General features: G+C 39.6%; 1 protein-coding gene across 1 annotated transcript in view; it reads left to right on the top strand.

The window, feature by feature from the left end:
* LOC135226588 (recombining binding protein suppressor of hairless-like) overlaps positions 1-15,556 on the top strand; it is a 150,651-nt gene extending 135,095 nt beyond the window's left edge. Inside the window, 5 exon segments of the mRNA XM_064266280.1 lie at positions 496-633; positions 2,494-2,747; positions 4,594-4,749; positions 12,441-12,626; positions 13,772-15,556. Coding sequence (XP_064122350.1) covers positions 496-633; positions 2,494-2,747; positions 4,594-4,749; positions 12,441-12,626; positions 13,772-14,119 — 1,082 coding nt within the window. The 3' untranslated portion in view covers positions 14,120-15,556.
* Positions 15,557-15,927: the final 371 nt, after the last annotated feature.

Raw genomic sequence — 15,927 nt, 5'->3', positions numbered from 1 at the left:
CGTAGGAAGGACCGTTATAGCGTCAACATGATGGTGATTTGAACATTCGTCTGTTCCTTTTCTCGATCTAAATTCTCGCTTGGTTTTATCCATCCATCCAAAGCACCCCTAGCTTCAACCCTTTCGTCGTCTTTACTGTGCCTCCATTCATATTCTTACTTCCATCTTACTCTCTGCTCTCTCCTAACACTTGTTTCATAGTGCAACTGCGAGGCTTGCTTCCTGTTACACCTTTCAAACCTTTTACCCTCAATTTTAATTTCAGCGCCTGGCCTGTGGCCTGAGTTTTATATTATGTCCTATTATGTTCTATCTGAGGTATCATAGTTTTGGGTCTTGAGAATAACTTGTATAAATCTCATACTGATACACCACTGATAACCATTAAATAAGCTTAGTCCAAGCTGAAGTGAACAATCCCCACTGCCTCTTACTGCTAACTTGATTGTGTTAACTTTCCAGACCTTAAATGACATTATTTTATTATATCCACAGTTTGCATAGCGTCCGGCACGAAGGTGGCGCTCTTCAACAGACTGCGATCGCAGACGGTGTCCACCAGATACCTGCACGTTGAAAATGGCAACTTCCACGCCTCCTCCACGCAGTGGGGAGCTTTCACTATACACCTGCGTAAGTAGACGAAAATCTGCCCCTTCCTCTTTCGGGTCTCCGGATGGTATCATTCGGTTCACCTGCTATGTATAAGTATTAGAGAAGCTATTTTTTTTTTTTTAAATCTTCGTCCTTGTTTTCGTCAAAACGAAACCTTTCCTTGACACCTGCATCAGTATGAAAGAAGTTCCTTTATCATTTATTTTGTTGACTTTAATTTTTTAAATTTCTGTCTGATGTGCCAGAGTCTGTCCTTGAGAGATTTCCCAAGAATAACCTTGGTATTTGTAGCTTTCTTTAGTTGTGCAAGATAGCCTCTCGTGAAAAGGTCCGTTCTATGAAAATACCTTTGGTATTTTCACACTTCGATGTACCCTTCTTTTTTTTTTTCTTTTTTTTTTTTTTATACACGAGGACATTTCTTGTTGAAATAATATTTAGAGATTTTTCACTATACCAGAGCTTCTCTTTGTCTCTACCAGTCTTACAGAGAAATTCTTGACACGAACTGTTAACATTATAACATGATTAAAGTATATTAGAAATTCCGATTATCCACCGGAAGTCATAATTGATTGAACGAAGAGCGAAATATGATTTTGACCATTTTCTTTTTTCTTTTCACGTATAGTAATTTTAAGGTTATTTCCAAGCGTTGTTTAAAGAGGGAAAGAGAGACGTTTAAATTGTTTAACTCAAGAGAGGGGGAGAAACTAGGGATTAGTTATAATTCCGGATTTTTAAAGATAAGAGAAAGTGAGAAAATATCTTAAAACTAACTCCAAAGTATTTCAATCAATTAAGAGACTGTAAATCTTTCTCGTAAATATGTATGCAGTAGAGAAAGTTATAAATTCCAGACTGTCAGAGATAAGAGAAAGTGCGAAAATGTCCTGAAACTAACAACAAAAGCATATATCAATTAAGAGAAAGAGAGAAACTGTAAATCAAGCTTGTGAATATTGAAACAAGAGAGAGAAAGAGAGAGAAAGGCGTATTGCTAAATGGCGGTAGGTGGGACACAGATGCGTGTTCATTATGCAGGCGGCACTTATGTTTCTCGCTCAGATCTCTTGTATATTAGAGGCGCCTCGCTTTGATTGACGTGTTTTATTTAAGAGGTCGTACACTCCACTCGGCCACCCGTCTCATTGGGTCTAATTTTTTTTCGATCAAAGTTATAATTCCAGTGTGATTTAGGTTGAATGTGAAGTGAGTATAATTGTGCTCATTCGATAAAGGGACGTGCTTTAGCTGGAAATAATGATCATGATTTTTGTAATGTTTGCCTGACTAAAAATTGTTTGGAAAAGTGCTAAAGGTTTTTGAATATCGTTTTTAATATTTGCCTATTTTTCTGTATCGTGTACGTGTCACGCAAATAGTAGGCTATGGTATATTGCATCAAGACTGATGTATCAGTTGCTGAAGAAAAGTTGCAAAGCACAGGCAACAATTTCACTTTATACTTATTTGCAAATATAAGGCAACGCTTAAATACATTAATATTAATAAATTTTTCAGTGGCTTCAATTTATTTATTAATTACTTATTTACTCTAATTTCATTTGATAATTTTCTATCAGCTACTGTACTTTATCATTACCACACTTTCATTGATATCCGATCATTGCTTACATTTCATAGATAGATATTTATTGGCGACGCCTTAATACATTTTTATTAATCAATTTTCAGTGGCTTCAATTTATTCATAAATTAGTTTTCTATTGGTACATTTTGGATAGCTACTGTACTTTGTCACTACCCCACTTTCATTGATATCCGATCATTGCTTACATTTCATTAATAGATATTTATTGGCTATTTTGTACATATAACTCCTTCAATCGACTGATTTCCGATATTCGTTCGCAGTTGACGACAACGAGAGCGAGAGCGAGGAGTTCAACGTACGGGACGGATACATCCACTACGGGTCGACGGTGAAGCTGGTCTGTGCCGTGACGGGCATGGCCCTGCCCAGGCTCATCATCCGGAAGGTGGACAAGCAGACCGCCCTTCTGGACGCCGACGACCCCGTCTCCCAGCTGCACAAGTGCGCCTTCTACATGAAAGACACTGAACGCATGTACCTTTGTCTCAGCCAGGAACGCATCATTCAGTTCCAGGTGAGGAAGTGTGGATAATTTTATTATTATTATTATTATTATTATTAAAAGTAATTGTTGCCTCAGCTGCGTTAATTTTATAGAGGTTCTTCTCTATTTTTCTAATTATTGTTTTCTCGTTGTTGCTTAAACTGGTGAGCAACGCACCAAAGGTTGGCATGAGGAAACAATAATTAGAAAAATAGAGAAGAACCTTCATAAAATGAACGCAGGTGATGCAGCAATTACTTTTAATAAAACATGTTTAAAAAAGAGGGTTTACTTCCAGCATGTGTTGTTATTGTTATTATTATTATTATTTATTATATTTTATTATTATTCTTATTATTATTATTATTATTATTATTATTATTATTATTATTATTCTTATTATTATTATTATATATAATGCAGTTTTTAACGATGAATTTTATACAGGGTCTTTTCAATTCCTCTGATAATTCGTTTTTCTGACTTAGCTGTGTCAGAAAAACGAATTATCAGAATTATTATATTATTATTATTATTATTATTATTATTATTATTTATATTATTATTGTTTATTATTCTATTCAAAAGATGAATCCCATTCATATAGAACAAAGCCACCAAAGGGGCCATAGACTTGATATTCAAGCTTCCAGAAAATATGGTGTTCAATAGGAAGAAGTGATGGGAGGTAAAAGGAAATACAGAAAGAAGAGATGTGTCCTATGAAACTAAAAAAATAGAATTACAAATTAATGAATAGATAAAAATGTATTAAAATCCAAAGAGAATAGCAGTAGAGTAGTAATGCATTGGATCTTTCCTTGATGTATTTACGTTGATATGGGAGGGGATGGGGGTTCATCAGAATCAGGGGAAACAGGGAAACAGTACATTGAACAGTTCCTGATAGGAAATTGATTACAAAAAATATATTTATAGCCAGATTTTGAAAGGAGAGGTCACACACGAATCTAAGAAAATTGGAAAAATTTTCAAGTTCCGGGAAATAACATGGATATAAAAATAAGTTCATCGTTAGACTTGAAAAGATGAAGTCACACAAAACGAGGATAATAAAACAGATCAAGCAATTCCAAACAAAAATAAAAATGAAAATATGATTTTTATTTTTAAAGGAATTTATCAGTTGATAGTTAAAACAATACCAGAACTAGAGTAAGAATCCATTGGAATTTAAGAGCGGTGTGCAAACAGTTTTCAATCTTATTTAGTTCCTCATCGGACGAGTGGATATTTATTTTTGGTGATCAGCAATTCATCTCTCGATATAATGTGGTTCGGGTCCCGTTGCTAAATAACCAATTGGTTCCTAGCTACGTAAATAAAAAACTAATCCTTTCTGCCCAGCCCTATAATAGGAGAGCTGTTAATCAGGTCAGTGATCTGGTTAAACTAAGATATACGTAACTGTTTTAGTCTTATTTACAGCAATTTGCAATGGAAAGAACTGAGATATCTATTTATAGTTATTTTAATTTTATAGTTATTAAAAGAAGAGTTTGTTAAAGAATGTTAAGCATTTTGAGTGTACATATTCAGTGCAGCTTCCGTTTTGCTTGCAAAGTTAGATAGAATCATTACTACTTATTCTCGTAGCAAGAAAGCTGTGGTTCTGGTAGTCCCTATCTATGTTCTTTCATTCTGTCATAGGATAAGTGAAGGGAAACAGTCTTTTAATGGTCGGGCATTCCACTGAGGAGTTAGAGATGTGAATTTCTGGTGATAGAAGTTCACTCTCGACGTGGTTCGGAAGTCACGTCAAGCCGCTGAATAACCATTGGTCCTATGCAACATAAAAAAACACCATACAAACAAACAAACAAACAATCTTTTAATGATATTTAATTTCCCCCAGGCAACACCGTGCCCAAAGGAGCCCAACAAGGAAATGATAAACGACGGAGCCTCGTGGACCATCATCAGTACTGATAAGGCCGAGTATCAGTTTTACGAAGGGATGGGTCCTGTGCGCGCTCCCGTCACTCCAGTACCTATTGTCAACTCTTTGCATGTGAGTGGTGGAAGGGAATTTTTTTTTCGTAGCTCTTGATTTTTAATGCGAATTGTGTTCTGACTAAATAAGAGTGGTGCATGATGAAAGGTCTAATTTATGATTACAGTCCCTAGCTTATTAATGCTTGTTAAAAAAAATCTACAATGATATATTAAAATATATTTTCATACATTCAACTTCCCTGTCATATATACTTAGCTATAGTACTCGTCGTCCCCGATAGAAATTCGAATTTCGCGGCACACGCTACAGGTAGGTAGGTCAGGTGATCTACCGGCCTGCCGCTGGGTGCAGGAATAGGAACTATTACCTTCTAAGGACAGATTTTTCTCTATCGTTTGGACTGTAAAACATACGTTTGCGGTTCCTCCTGATTTGATTTCGTGTTTCATCGCCATCGATCTTCTGGGCTGTCTTTTGCAGGGAAGTACTGGGTCTTTGGTTCGGCATACGCTTTTATTAACTTTTAATGAATTTCGCTTCGAAATTTCGAAGAAAATACTAATTGAAACTACCGAAATTATCGGTAGACACTCACATAGTTTGCAATAAAGGGAATTATTAATATTTATTCATTATTACATGTAATAAAGGTTACAACTTTATTGAGGAAATATTAAACTTTAATTTCCTACTTTAGGAAGTCAGAAAAGCATATAACTAGATACCGTTACTTTATAAGCTTTAATAGCGTTTGTGCTAACGAGCAGTTAGAGTATTAGCAGTACTAGTAGTTGTTGCATCCTCATCACCTTCTTACTCCACAGAAACTACAAATTTATATATGCAAATTTGAAGATAATGGATGTAGCTCAAAAGCGAGCTCTAAAAAGGTAAGAAGTGAATATAGTGTTCCCCATTGAAGTGGAGGGTGCGTCTGATCGGCTCTGTCTCGCTCCCAGACCTAGACCTCTTCCAAGCTCCCAGGCCCAGAGGAGAAGGAATGTCGACAGTCGTACGGAGGTTACGGAGAATCCCCACCGATCAGGCGTCCCCTCGGCAGACTCTGTAGAACGTCCCAGACTGCCAAGTTCGCCATTGGAAAGGCGTCCTAAAATAGTGGAGGGTGCGTTCCGATCGGCTCTGTCTCGCTCCCAGACCTAGACCTCTTCCAAGCTCCCAGGCCCAGAGGAGAAGGATGTCGACAGTCGTACGGAGGTTACGGAGAATCCCCACCGGTCAGGCGTCCCCTCGGCAGAATCTGTAGCGTCCCAGACTGCCAAGGATCGCCATTGGAAAGGCATCCTAAAAGAGTGCTTTTCGTCTTCCGATTCGTTTCCTCGAAGAAGTGGATGGAATTCCGACGAACTGTCGTGTCCGTTCAAGAGGAGTTGGAAAGCTCCGACGTTGGACTCGAGCCCGGAACGTTTCCCGGACGATTCTCCCTACGAGAGGAAAAGAGCCAAGAGGACAATATCTCTATCTCCTACGCCTTCCAGAGTGCATTCTCCTATTCATGGCAAAGAAAAGGAAGAAACTGCGCGGACTTCCTACTTAAAATGCAGGAACAAATTTCCTCTTTAGTAGGAGTATTGAGAAAAGACCTTCCGAGGAGAAAGGACGATTTTCTTCCTGTTAAGAGATCTCGTCCTACGGGCGTTCTGGACTCCAGACTTATCTCCTCTACTCCTCGTACGAGTACAGAGGCGAATAAAGAAAGAAGGACGAAAACTCATAGGATTGAGACGCAACATACGGACAATGACGAAGAGTGTCCGAGTCGGACAGAACCACCCAGGCGCTCGGCGCCAGAATTGGACTACTCGGACAGGAAAAGTGTCCTACGCGGACGGCTCCAAACCAGACACCATTCGCCAGACGCGGACAGCCCGGACAGGCGGATATTTCCTATGCGGACAACTGTGTCCAAGCGACTCGTGCCGATTGCGGACAACCTTGACAAGGCTGACAGCCTGGATTGGACAAAACGTCGTGCGCAGGCAACTCCGTCCGGGCGACAGGCGCCAGAAGCGGACAAGACGGACAGGCAGAGGTGTCGTACTGGAATGACACCAGCCAAGCGCCAAGTTCCATAGGTGGACAGCTCGGACAGACGACACGGTCCGAGAACGGACAGATACGTCCAAGCGCATTGAACAAACCGGACTTTCGGCACGGTTAAGCACCAAGCGCCAGATCTTCCTCAAAAGAATCATACGGAGAAATCAACCAGGAAGCGTCTCTTTATGATTTGGACCAGGAGCGGATTTCTCTGGACAGAGACGAAAGGTGCCGCACAGGCGGCCGTCGTCCTGTTCACGATATGTCCGTTTCGGGTGGAAATCTGCCTCAAGCACAGCTGTCTCCTGAGAAGAATGCAATATGTTGCACAGGCGGCCGTCATTCTTGTCAGGACGACTTAGATGATGATAGAGTTTTTTCTCAGGATCGTTTGCAAATTAAACAAGATTTGTACGAGCTCTCATTCATTGATTAGAGGCTCTTCCAAATAATAGAGGCATAGATAGAATACGGCCTTATATCCAAGAGAATAAAAATTTGAGGGATTCTCTTCGATCCTAGAGTTTTCATTGCGATCTCTTTCGACTAATACTAATTCGTGTTTATTGATGAAAAGAACGAAGAGGGCAAGATTTCCTTTTCTCTCTCTGGATCGGAGAGGAAAGAATGTAGTAGCAAGACTTGCTGTATACGACTACTGAATGACAAATCATATACCCATACCAGAGTTGCCTTTGTGGTTCGCTACGGAATTATCTATATCCTTACAGGTTTTTTCCTGGTAAGGACTTCGCTTAAAAGGTTTGTTACGACAATACCTACTCAGCTTCGGTATTTAACAAGGTGTTTGGCTTAAATTTGCATTATTAAGAGCTTCCTTAGGCTCGAGAATAATTGTATTATATTCCTTCATTGAATGAAGTAACTGGCAACTCATGATGAATGCAGTCAGGCAGCGAGCGAGACTGCCGGGCTGTCATTCTAAGGCCCAATACTGAATACAGTACCATCCGGTTCTCGGTCATGATTAGTCGATTACATCTCTCTCCAACGGGATCGAATGGTTAACCGTATATCCCCCCACAATCATGGACTTAGTCTCGAATGGAGGAGATAGTTAAGCTAACACAAATAAAATATGTTCTGCCTTTTGCTAATAAGCTTTCAATAAGAAAGATATTATAACCTTTCAATGCTGTTTACCGTAGGTAACATTATTAAAGGATTCTAAGCAGTAGAACATTATATATATGCTGCCTCATGCTTACGAAAGCATGGCTTATTAGAATACATGCTTAGTGAGAAGATGGATGTCGTAGAGAATTCACTTTAAGACTACGGTATGGTCAAGTCTTTCGAGAAACGCACACAACCTTTTTAGAATCGGATATTGCTCAAGAGAAGATGGATGAGTGTGATGGGAAACATTCTCTTCGTGGCAGAAATGGTTTCCCTGAATGGACTATACTTCGTATATAAGAGTTTTTTCCTACTAAGAACGGAATTAACATGTGAAAGGAGGTCGGGTACCATAAAGGCACAGATGTTCTGACACATAACATAAAGAGAATTAGAAGAAAGCGCCAGCCTGGCGCAAAGCGCTAGAAGCGCCAACCTGGCGCAATGCGCCAGAAGCGCCAGCCTGGCGCAAAATTGCGCCAGAAGCGCCAGCCTAGCGCAAAATTGCGCCAGAAGCGCCAGCCTGGCGCAATGGGCCAAGAGCACCATCCAAGATATTTTCTCGTTTTAGCGAGTTATTAACCTTAAGAATCCAGTTGCCTCTCGGACAGCAGGCTCGGTAACGGCAAGAATCGTTCCTGATTTCGTTACCCTTTTTATCACTTAGGCCAATTCCACGACTCTCTCATATCGCAAAGAGCATCGAGAATCTCTTTTTCGCTCCTGTTCGCGTTAAAAAGAGAACCTATTTGGAAAACAGACAGGGAACGTAACGATCCTTAAGAGGTTCGATGCAAGATATTTCATGTCCGTGAGAACCTTCTCGATTGACGAAATAATAACTGTTTAACGTATGTCTAACATTTATGGAAAGAGTTGTGAGAACCTGCGGAAAGTCTTCTTCATAGATCTCTTAGCAAGGTAGAAGTACGAACAGGCTTCCTATAGAATGCTTCCTTTTCCTCGAACCAAGAGAGGTAGCATATACGCCATCTTTATTTTATAGAAAGGGGAATATACTATAGTCTTTTTTTCCCAAAAAAAAAAAAAAAAAAAAAAAAAATAAATAAATATAAATATAAATTCTTTATCAGAATTTAAGATAAAGGGCGTCAAAGAAAGAGGGAGGATAATACTTTATGCCTCATTTTGGCTTCAGAGAGGTTGGATTCACAGAGGTCACGTTCTTCTCACAGCATGTTTTTGGAAGTCTTTTCCAAGAGAGTCTGGATATTCTATCAGCATCTATTATTAAATGGACCTTAACAACCTCTCCACTCTGAGTCTGTCTGCATGCAGACTGACCAGAAGTGGACATAAACCTGAGAAGGATTTTTCAAGGTAGATGACAATAGTCATGGCCTATGACATAGAATTGCTGCAGATCGTGCTAGAGGGAATGAGGAAACTGTCCTCTGCCGATACCTCTGTGAACCCACATAGCGGTTTTTTCTTCCCTTTCAGAGGGAAAGAATCACTTTGTATATATCTGCTATCAAAGAACGCAGTAAAAAGGCTATACTCTGTCTCTACAAGGGAATTGGAGATAGCAGAGGATTAAGATCTTCGGATCTTATACGATATATACCTTAATATGACAAGAGTAGGATATCATGTACTTCTAATGGGATCGTTTTTTTTTGTGGCCACAGATTCCATGTTCCGACAAGATGGAACTGCTCCTCATCAAAACTTCTGGAGAAATTTTTATGAGGGGAATTCTTTGTTTCTCTGGGTCCTAAACGACCAAGAAGACAAGTGAATTTTTTTGAGCATTGGAATCTCGCATCAGATTCTATGGAGACTAGACAATGGGTTCTTGCCAGCATAGTATGTCTAGCAAAAGAACTGAAACCCCCTATTCCTGATTCAATGTTTTCAGATAGAGGTTTCGTTGTCCAGGCAGAGTACTTACGTTTTCATCTACAGTAGAATGGTTCAAACGTTTGCCTACAGAGTCTTTGGTATGCGATGACGGCTCGAAATGCTTCCCAGAAGGTGTTCAGAGGGATACAATAAAGAGCTAGAAATCAGGAGTACTCCCAATTTCAGCTCGGAGTCTCCTTCGACTTCCAGGCTCTTCCCTTCCTTCGGGCAAGGATAGGGAAGATTCTGCAACGAGACACCCCTTCAACATGTAAGAAGAGATCTCGTGAGCACGGAAGTATTCAAGAAGGACCCTCCTCGGAGGAAGACTCTTATCTCTCGTACGGTTAGATATCTATCGTCTACTGGATGTACTGATTACAATCACCTCCCCTTACCGGAGAGACCAAAAGCTCAAAGTGAAAGAATTTCTTCCACCCTTCTCCAGTCTCCTGATAAACGATTGTGGATGTTAAAAGGACTTTCGGACAATGTAGCGCCAATCAGGCGCCAAAATACAGAACAGGGCGTAAAGACGCCAGAGGAAGACAGTCCAAATAAACACTGTCATTGTCTGATGAGGAGAAGGAGCGTGCCTCCAGCCTGGCGCAGATGCGCTAGAGGCAAATAAATCGGAAAAAGTGTCCGATGTGGGCATCGCCAGTTTCCTCGAGACTCTTTAACAAGCTCGAAGCTCCAGCAAGTGGGGAGAAGTCAGCGAGGCTCCAGGCAGGCGCAAGGCGCTAGCCAGGCGCCAGGCAAGCAACATGCGCCAGCCAAGCGCGAGGCGTCAGACAGGCGCGAGGCGCCAGCCAGGCGCGAGGCGCCAGCCAGGCGCGAGGCGCCAGCCAGGCGCGAGGCGCCAGCTAGGCGCGAGGCGCCAGCCAGGCGCGAGACGCCAGCCAGGCCAACCAAGCCAGGCTCTAGGCTTCATCCAGAAGAGATCAATTTCAAACGAAAGCCCTGTCTTCTTTGGAACAGTGTGATCTCTAAAGCACTTCTTAAGTAACTTGATGATTCCTTCAAACAGCTGAAAATTAAAAGCGCTTGAAGTGCGAGCTTTTAACAATTCTTGTTCTTTCCATAACAATATGTCGTGAGAGACATATTAGCTGTAATTTTACGGGAGATGCAACTCTGTGTTGTCTTCTCTTTGCACGAAGGAGGTCAAGTTGACCTATGAGAGATCCTTCTCTCTTGGTTACGTGTCTACGGATACGTTGCTGGGATAGGGAGCCGACACTGATCCTTAACTAGAGTGAGTTAAAAAATTTTATTTTAACATAAGTATACTATTTTCTTTGGGTTATTTGAAATGAGTTTGGGGATAGCTCTTTTCAATTAAGCACAAACCCTCGTGTTAGGTCAGGTGATCGGGATCGGTGTTGTGCTCCTTAATTATGCCAGTAGGCATAGGTGTTTTGTCATGTAAGTGGATAGGACCCCTTTGACAAATAACCATTAGATTCTGTCAAGTAAGTGGATAAGACCCCATTGACAGATCTACAAGAACTCTTAGCCATAGGTCACATCCTCTGCTGAGGCTCTTGAGACGCAGCAGATTCCTAGCAATAGCTAGGAGGTCAACCCTTCGTCTAAACACATAGGAACCAAGGTTTTATTTATTTATTACCTACAACGTATGTTGTTTACCTGTCCTAATCAGTAATTAGCTGTCTCTTTACCCACCGCCAAAGTGCCAATCAGCTAAGTATATATTCTGACAGGGAAGTTGAATGTATGAAAAATGATATTGTTATTGTACAATAAAGTTTCATACATACTTACCTGGCAGATATATACGATTGAATGGCCCACCCCATCCTCCCCCTCAGGAGACAGGTGGAAGAGAAAAATCTGTCCTTAGAGGTAATAGTCCTATTCCTGCCACCCAGCGGCAGGCCGGTAGATCACCTGACCTACCTAACCTGTAGCGTGTGCCGCGAAATTCGAATTTCTATCGGGGACGACAGAGTCTATAGCTAAGTATATATCTGCCAGGTAAGTATGTATGAAACTTTATTGTACAATAACAATATCAATTTCTATGAAAACATGTAAAACAAAGATTTTCGATCCTCATCAGTGTAACGTTGCACTGATGAGGAAGTCTTTGTTTTATATTTTTACATAGAAATATATTTTGACATATAATTGTAGATTTTTTAACAATTTGTTTTCACGAGACTTAATTTCTTAACAATTATTATTGCTTGTTATAAACTGTTTACACGAAAATGCAGTGCAGTCATGGATGGAAGGTCTAAAATATCAGCCCTGAAATTTTAAGGGCAGATATCAGTTGCGCAGGATTCCCCTGCAATCCTTCATTTTTACCATAATACCTACTGTGAGCTCATTTTACTTAATATTCTGCGATATAAGGTCTCATGGAATTTGTACACCTGTCTTTGTTTAATCCTTGTAAAGGTAAATTTGATTCTAGGTTTCTAGTTCTTTGCACAAAGAAAGAAATACTGCAATGTATTATTTGGATATTACAATACTTTTAGGTACAATAGGGATAGTTTTTGTTTTGTTTTTTAAATCACTCAAGGTAGGAACAACAGATCAAGGTAAAATGTTCAAAGACATTGACTAATTTCTCGAGAGGATTTTTCATGACCTCATTCGGCCTGTTCACGGTGGATTGTGAAAGTAATCCTTATCCTTTATTGCAGCTCAATGGTGGAGGCGATGTGGCAATGCTTGAATTGACTGGAGAATCCTTTAGCCCTAATCTACGTGTGTGGTTTGGTGACGTAGAAGCAGAGACGATGTACCGATGTCAGGAATCCATGCTCTGTGTTGTGCCTGATATCTCTGCCTTCCGCAGGGGTTGGCAGTGGGTCCGTCAGCCGACACAGGTCAGTCGCAGATGCGTCATGTTTCTGTTTAATACTGTAATTAGATTCCACTTGTGGGCAGTTTTGTTTCTGCAGCCGATCACGGTTAGTTATTTGAATTGATGTCGGTGATTTTAATAACTGTATCACTAAAAAGGTTTGTCTTGGTTTGTCTTTAAAAGTTACTGATACGTACTACAGTATACTGTGATTGTAGCTCTTCATATTTTTTTACGTTCTTAGAATAGCCATTGAATGTTTGCCAGCTGCAAATTTCCACAGTGAATTTAGAATTGTTCATGATCAACAAACTTTACGTCGCTGATTTGATTCCCTTTTGGGTCATGGCTGTGTGCTATAAGTAATACGTACTTCCCGGTTTTTTCATAAATACATTTTATTTAATATCAACTCAAATTCCATATCTATTGACAAGTAAATGACAGAGACACTATTAAATATATTAGATCCTCTTTTCCGTTTAAAACTAAATGACAAAAAAGACAAATCCCGTATTCATTTCCAACTGAATCGCAAAGAAAGTAGCATCAAGTTCTATAGTCTTGTCAGTCTTAATGACAAAAAAGGTATTCAAATGAGTGATTTGTTGTAATAACTATTCCAGTGCAATGGTTTCATATCTTAATGTTCGAAATATGATAATGTTAGGACATCTCAGGCCAGTGTAATGATGTGAGTGCTTTTATATTGCCAAGGAATATGTCTAATTGGTATGCGTATGTGCACACACACACATATACGTATATGTGTGTGCGTGTGTGAGAAGTTTGTTTATTTCATGTTATTCAGTATATATTAAAATATTAAAATAGAATTTTTCATGTGTTAGAGATTAATTAACAAAATTTTATTCGGGCAAGATAGAATTTTTCATGTGTTAGAGATTATTTAACAAAATTTTATTCGGGCATATTTTTGTAGTGCTACATTACGTTTTTGTAAGAGTTAAGGCTATAAAGTATTTAGATTTTCTGTGTGTATCGTTTAGTAATCTCTTACTATCATGACTAGACATTTAAGTTGCTTTCTGTACAAATTCTCCAGTAAATATAAGGATTAATAGCCAGCTCTGCAGCCTTTATATTGAAGATGAGTGAAGGATTTGATGAAGTTAGTGTATATGTAAACGTATTTTCCATTTGCAGGTACCAGTCTCACTAGTCCGGCACGACGGCATCATATATGCAACCAACCTGACCTTCACCTACACCCCGGAACCAGGACCTCGACAGCACTGTCCTCAGGCCGACGACATCATGAGACCTCCTGCGCATCGCTTACCTCCAGCGGCCTTGCAAGAGGTTCCTACCTCAGCCCATCATCATCACGCCTCTCCTCCAGCCAACCCTCTTATTCCATTACAGTTTGAACCATCACAGCCAATTCATACATCGACACAGCAACAGCAGCAACAACAACAGCAGCAACAGCAACAGCAGCAGCAACAACAGCAGCAGCAACAACAACAGCAGCAGCAGCAACAGCACCTCTAGGGCATTCTTTTTGTCTTCCTGTATAATTGTAGCTGGCAAGCACCCTCAGGAACTACATTACAGCTGCCCAATCATGCTGGGGTCAGGTCGGGAAGGAATCGATGGGCAGGCAGGGCAGGCAGGCGTGTGTGCGGTGGTGGGAAAAACATAGTGTGTCACACTATGAAGTGGACAGTAGTCATACACACTATAGACTGTGAAATTCCCAGTTATATTTACTGAGCATTATCATTGGAGTTTAAAGCCCTCCCCCTCCCCAGTGTGTTGTGAATTGTGATATGCAAAAAAAAAAAAAAAATGTGTGTGGCCAACCACGAGTGCCAAAATGGACACAAATTTGAAAGGTTTGGCCCACATTGCAAGAGATGACAGTTTGAAAGACAGACACTTGGAAAAGTAAAGTGTTGTTGTGAATGCACTGGAAAGTGTTCGTTAGTGATTATTGTGATGCGTACAACATTTTTTTCTTTGGTTATTAAAAGTGTTTATCTTCACGTCTATATGACATTCCATTTTTCTATTAATGACCACACAATGTACAAAGTGACTAGTATTTAGGAGATTTTTAAAATATTATTGTTTATGAAAAGGGAAAATTTTATCCATAGAAAACAAATCAAACTCGAAAAGGTTTTTGGCAACAATTAATGATAATGATGATAAATTCATAGAGGTTCCTTCAAACTGTTTGTGATATTTTTGTACGGTATGAAAGTGAATGCAAAATATTTTTAGATCTCAATGATAGGTATTCAGAACTCTTGAGTGAATCTTTGTATTGTTTTATTTTTGTAAATATGTGCTAGATATCTTCAGCTGTTTTCATTACACAAGTATAAAGGCCAACAAAGTAATTAGTCCTCACAGATTGTCACACTTGAAAGGTTGTCATTGTACTGTTAGGCTAGAATGACTGGAGGTGGAGCTTGACCTTCCCAATTCTGATGTTTTCGTCATTGCCAGACAGAGCCTTATTCATCAACCAAAACTGGAACTTGCTGCAGACAGATGATATCATGATTTTGTGTATATAGATGCCTGATTTACCGGTGTAGTGTTGTAAGTAGAAATTTTGTACATCTTTGTATACAAGTATAATTTTGACACTTTTGAGAAAAACGAAACTAGCAATTCTTGTTAGAACCCAATTGAGTTAAGGTGAGCTGATTAGCCACACCCTTCAGACCTGGTTTTTGAATTTGGGGAGAAATAGCAGTGTCCACTTCACAGTCATAGATGAGGTTCACAGATTCCAAGGAGGTCACATTTTATTCCAAGGAAGTCACATTTTTAAGTACTACTGTAGTCGAGCGAGCATACTTTTTGGTCACAAAAAGAAATGTGCCTCTGGTACTTGGCACATGAAGAAAATGTGGCTTGTACAGCAGTCAGTTATTGTACAGTATTTAATATGCAATAAAAATTTCAGTTTGTTTTTTGTCAACTTTTTCTATCCTGTTTCTGAAAATTACGGATTTCTTTTGTCTGTCCAAGTCTTGTGGAATGAAAGTGTTGAAAAGAAGTCATTTATAATAGAGAAGTTTCGGCTATTTTCGTATTTAGTAATAGTTATGCTGATGGAAATTTAGCTTGCATAATATATGTGTATGGCAATAGGTAATGATTTTGAGAACAAGACTTGAAGGTAACAGCAAAAGAAGTCCTATATCATTAATGCATTTTGAAATAAGTATTCTGGATGAAAATAATAACGAAAAAATATAGACAATAGACAAATGTTCATAAGTAATGGGAAAAAAAGTGTACAACAATTTACTGGCAATTACAGTATGAGGTGGTATTCAAAT

This window comes from Macrobrachium nipponense, chromosome 14 (assembly GCF_015104395.2).
Source record: "Macrobrachium nipponense isolate FS-2020 chromosome 14, ASM1510439v2, whole genome shotgun sequence".
Taxonomy (NCBI): domain Eukaryota; kingdom Metazoa; phylum Arthropoda; class Malacostraca; order Decapoda; family Palaemonidae; genus Macrobrachium; species Macrobrachium nipponense.
The sequence above is the reverse complement of the archived record's forward strand: the minus strand, read 5'-3'. Positions and strand labels throughout refer to the sequence as shown.